Source organism: Pundamilia nyererei, unplaced genomic scaffold (genome assembly GCF_000239375.1).
Source record: "Pundamilia nyererei isolate P.nyererei 1_Seehausen unplaced genomic scaffold, PunNye1.0 scaffold00148, whole genome shotgun sequence".
In the NCBI taxonomy this organism is placed as follows: Eukaryota; Metazoa; Chordata; class Actinopteri; order Cichliformes; family Cichlidae; genus Pundamilia; species Pundamilia nyererei.
In genome coordinates this window covers 1,222,031-1,226,314 of record NW_005187549.1, presented here as the reverse complement: position 1 = coordinate 1,226,314, position 4,284 = coordinate 1,222,031, and the positions used below count along the sequence as shown (strand labels likewise).

The 4,284-nt window shown below is 41.4% G+C and overlaps 1 protein-coding gene across 1 annotated transcript in view; it reads left to right on the top strand.

Moving 5' to 3' along the window:
• npr1a (natriuretic peptide receptor 1a) overlaps nt 1-4,284 on the top strand; it is a 33,951-nt gene that overhangs the window by 22,647 nt on the left and 7,020 nt on the right. Inside the window, exons 7-11 of the mRNA XM_005744700.2 lie at nt 724-859; nt 2,354-2,438; nt 3,147-3,267; nt 3,842-3,916; nt 4,002-4,079. Of these exons, the coding sequence (XP_005744757.1) occupies nt 724-859; nt 2,354-2,438; nt 3,147-3,267; nt 3,842-3,916; nt 4,002-4,079 (495 nt within the window). The remainder of the gene's footprint in view (nt 1-723; nt 860-2,353; nt 2,439-3,146; nt 3,268-3,841; nt 3,917-4,001; nt 4,080-4,284) is intronic.

Sequence of the window (4,284 nt, the reverse complement as noted above, 5' to 3'; positions counted from 1 at the left end):
TCGTCGACGAGTTTGATAGTCGACGTAATCGTGACTAGTCGACAAATCGTGGCAGCCCTAGTGCCCAGCACCCTCCACCCATTTCCTCAATCCACCTGGAAACAAGAGACACTGCTGTAAGTATATTCCAAACAACTGGCCAACAGAAACACTTTCACCTCACTAGCAGGAGAACTGATTGTACAACGATCCTGTGCTGACTATCGCCCAGTTAGTAGTACTCACTTGACGAGGCTGATCAGCAGCAGGTGAGTCCAGATGTCACTGGCTCCAAGGCAGGAAAACTCTCCAAGCCTGGTGTAGCAGCACCAGAGAATTAAACTTAGAACATCCTTTAACCACAAACCAGAGTTCAAATTCTAAACCCTGCGTCCCCAACCCAGGGCCCTGACACACCAATAAACCCTATTCCAGGGGTGGCCAACTCCAGGCCTCGAGAGCCAGTGTCCTGCAGGTTTTAGATATCACTCTGGGTCATTACAACTGAATCAAATGATTAGTTCATTCCCAGGCCTCTGGAGAACTTCAAGAAATGTTGAGGAGGTAATTTAGCCATTTAAATCAGCTGTGATGGATCAAGGACACATCTGAAACCTGCAAGACACCAGCCCTCGAGGCCTGGAGTTGGCCACTCCTGCCCTATTCGATACTGTTAGGGAGTAAGTGAGATTGCAGGCTTTGAACAAAGTGAAGAAACCAGTTGTGGTGTGTGTATGTTCCCAGGTGGTGTGCGTGTATAACAGCAGCATAAAGCAGCTCATCCTGCAAAATGGTCTAAACTTCCACTGGCCCAAAGGTTCTCCGCCACCAGACATCCCCAAGTGTGGCTTCAAGAACAACAACCCAGCATGTCTCACAAGTACGAACGCACAACTACAGACTACAGAGCAAACTGCACAAAGGATGTCACGAGAACCAATGCATGGACTGGTTCTTATATAGTGCATTTGTATATAGTGCTTATAGTGAAGTTTGATATGTTCGAAAGGGTCTTTGCAATGGCTAACGTTATACATCCTTAAGGTAACTTAATGGAACTAACTTTAAAGTAACACTAACAGTATACTCAGTCATTTCAACCTCTGTGCTGTCAAAAAATATAGTTAACACTTTAAAGAAACAGCTTGCTGCCAGGATGCCATTGATTTATTAAAGTAGTTTATCTTTAAGTACATGGGATGATAATTTTTTTCCTATTGATAATCATATAATTTTAATGATTCGTACTGACATTTCTGGTATTGTGACATTGCTAAACTGCAGATCACAGGCTACGTCACAAAAACGTCACATTTTGAAGCCTAAACATCAGCATTATGGCCGTATTGGGTTTTTGGAACCATTAGTGACCATATTTTGAAGCGAGGTTGGAGTTATCAGCTGCAATGGTCGCTTAGTTATACATACAAAACCTGAATACGTAATAAATCAATAGAACATTCAGCCCAGTTCTAATTTTTTCTGCATAATCCATTATATACAATTGAATCAAATGAAAAAGTCTCTTTTTGAAACTTGTTTTATTAGTATTTATCTTTTGCTTGATGCGATGTGCAAAAAGTTAAAAATGAAATTATATGCAACAGTCTTTGACTTTGTTTGAAATCTGTTTAACATTTAAACCTGTTTTCTGCGTATTCCAGCATATTACACTTGCTCTTTCAAATAGATGCAAGTAAAACACAGCAAAAAATAAATGAAATCTAAGATTCAGCAGCACTAATTCTATTTTCAGCTGATTAGCAGAAGCAGGGCCGGTGGAGGTTTGCCTGGTGCCACAGCGGTCATGTCAGTGGGGGGATCCGAGGGTTTCTCTGTGAATTTTATGTTCCCATGGTAGCGTGCTAGGTGCTTGCTGAAATTTTGAAGTTTAATTTTTCACTGTAGAAAGAAGTTTTATTCCCACGCAGAGTGTACAGCAGACACTAATGTTTTGGTCACTTTTTATGGAATCAAACTCAAAGTAATGTCAGTACTTCCAAGCTTTAAACGCTGCACATACTCTCTCTCACACTCCATATTATCCATTGTTGATCTACACACGTCTGTGGCTGCCACAGACGTCACACACTTGTACGTCATTGTCATGAGACACTCTCACAAACAAAATCACTGTTTAGTAATGCAGCATGCTTATGGGAAAGAAGTAAGAGTAATCTAATTACTTTTTTGCAATAGTAATCCCTTACTTTACTTGTTACTACTTTAAAAAAGTATGCCTTACTGCCCATCTTTGCTTATAACACATGTTAAGCCCCATGGACTGAAAACCGCTTCACCCAGAGCAAAAGAGCTCAAACTGGTCCTCACTCCTGCAAACAGTAATGGATTTTCTTCCTGTCTCATCTTTTAGGTACAGTTGCTATGCATCAGATGGTTGCAATGGTGATCTGCTTTGTCTTTGTCATCATCGTTACTGTCACCATCTTCATCTACAGGTGAGCCAAACATGTTTGTATCTCTGTACTGAGTATGAAAACTGGACGTATGACCCCATTGCGACCCCGGCAGATCTCAGTTTAAATCATTACACTCATGCTGCACATCAGGCCCAGAAAGAAAGGAAGGCTCGAAGGAGAAATCCTCATCTGACTTCAACAAAGAAAACCCTGATTTGATTTTGAGTCATTGAAAGTGAAAATGAACAAAGCATAAAACTGACAAGAAGCTCACTCATGCACTCAAATTCAAAAACTGACTCCATACAGGCAGGTGAGACTCTACTGTTACGGAGGTTTGTTATCATCAGTTCATAAGCTGAAGTCATTCCCTTGCTCTGGTCTGGCTGCTTTTCCACTTATAGAGCATAATCCTAACTGGAACAAACGCTAGTGTAAAGCCAAGCATCTCTGACTGAGATCCTCAAAGCACACTCAAAGCACTTTCTACTACAAATGTCATCCGCCCAATCGCAGACATTCATCCAATGCTTTTATCCATACCTAATACTTTCACACACGCTCACACACCAGTGCTCCAGTGGTTCTAACACCAGAGCCACAGCCGCCCCACCAGATCTCTGTGTAACTCATTCAGCCTGTTTATCCTTTCCATCAGCTTTCTCTCCATTTTCCTTCCCCTCAAATTTCAACACACACACTCGCACATATGCACATATACACACTCTCTTCCTGTCTGCTGAACAGGAAGCTGAAGCTGGAGAGCGAGCTTGCAGCTCAGCTGTGGAGAGTTTCCTGGGATGACGTCCAGATGAGCAACCTGGATAAAGTCCTGAGGAGAGCGTGCAGCAGGCTCACCATGTCTCTGGTAACACAGCTGTTATTATACTATAAATAAATCATCCGTACTCACTGGAAACATATTATACCTAGTACAGTGCCTGCCTTTACTTCCTGAAATTTTCCAGTTTCAGTTTATAGTCTGAAATGTGTTTGCATTTGTAAACAATGACTAACAGATGGAACAGGAAGCCTTCAACTGGATTTCTATTTTTCCCTTTCTGGAATTCCCGGCTACACCGGAAGCTCTCTGGGCCTGGATCAGCTGACTGACTGATTTGTTCACATTGAATTAAATCATTTTCCTAAATTCTTCATCGTATAGTAGAGTTGTGCAAAAAAAAGATAATTGAAGTCTCCTTCAAACCATAAACCTGGTTTTCTTTTCTTTATATAATATGTATTATGTTATACAGTATATTATATAATTATTCACTGTGATGCTGATTACTCTATTAATTAGTAACTACTGGGCTGGACCACTCATGCAAAACATGAGGAAAAAAGTTTCCTCCGTATGGTAGTGCTGCATGTTATCCAGGACCTACACTCTTCATTGAAAAAAAGCCGAGTGTCTCGATTGTTTGTGCTTGTGTCTGCAGAAAGGATCCAACTATGGTTCTCTGATGACCATGGAGGGAAACTTTCAGATCTACACTAAAACCGGATACTACAAGGTCTGACAGACGCTGACAGTCCCATCACATGTTCCTCTAACAAGATGGTGTCAAGTGGTAATCTGGTTCACTGTGTCTCCTGCAGGGAAACTTGGCAGCTATCAAATACATCAACAAGAAACGCATCGAACTGACCCGGAAGGTTCTGTTTGAACTGAAGCATGTAAGAACTATCTGCCCACTAACCTACCAGCTAACACTGTACCTGACTGACCTAGCTTATAGGTCTTCTTGCAGGATGTTGAGCTTTTGTATTTGTAGCAAATGAAATAATAGCCTAGCGACTGACAAACTTACTAACCCACTTAACAATGGACCATCCTTCTTGCTATAGACTGAAAACCTTACCTACCTGCATGCATATATAT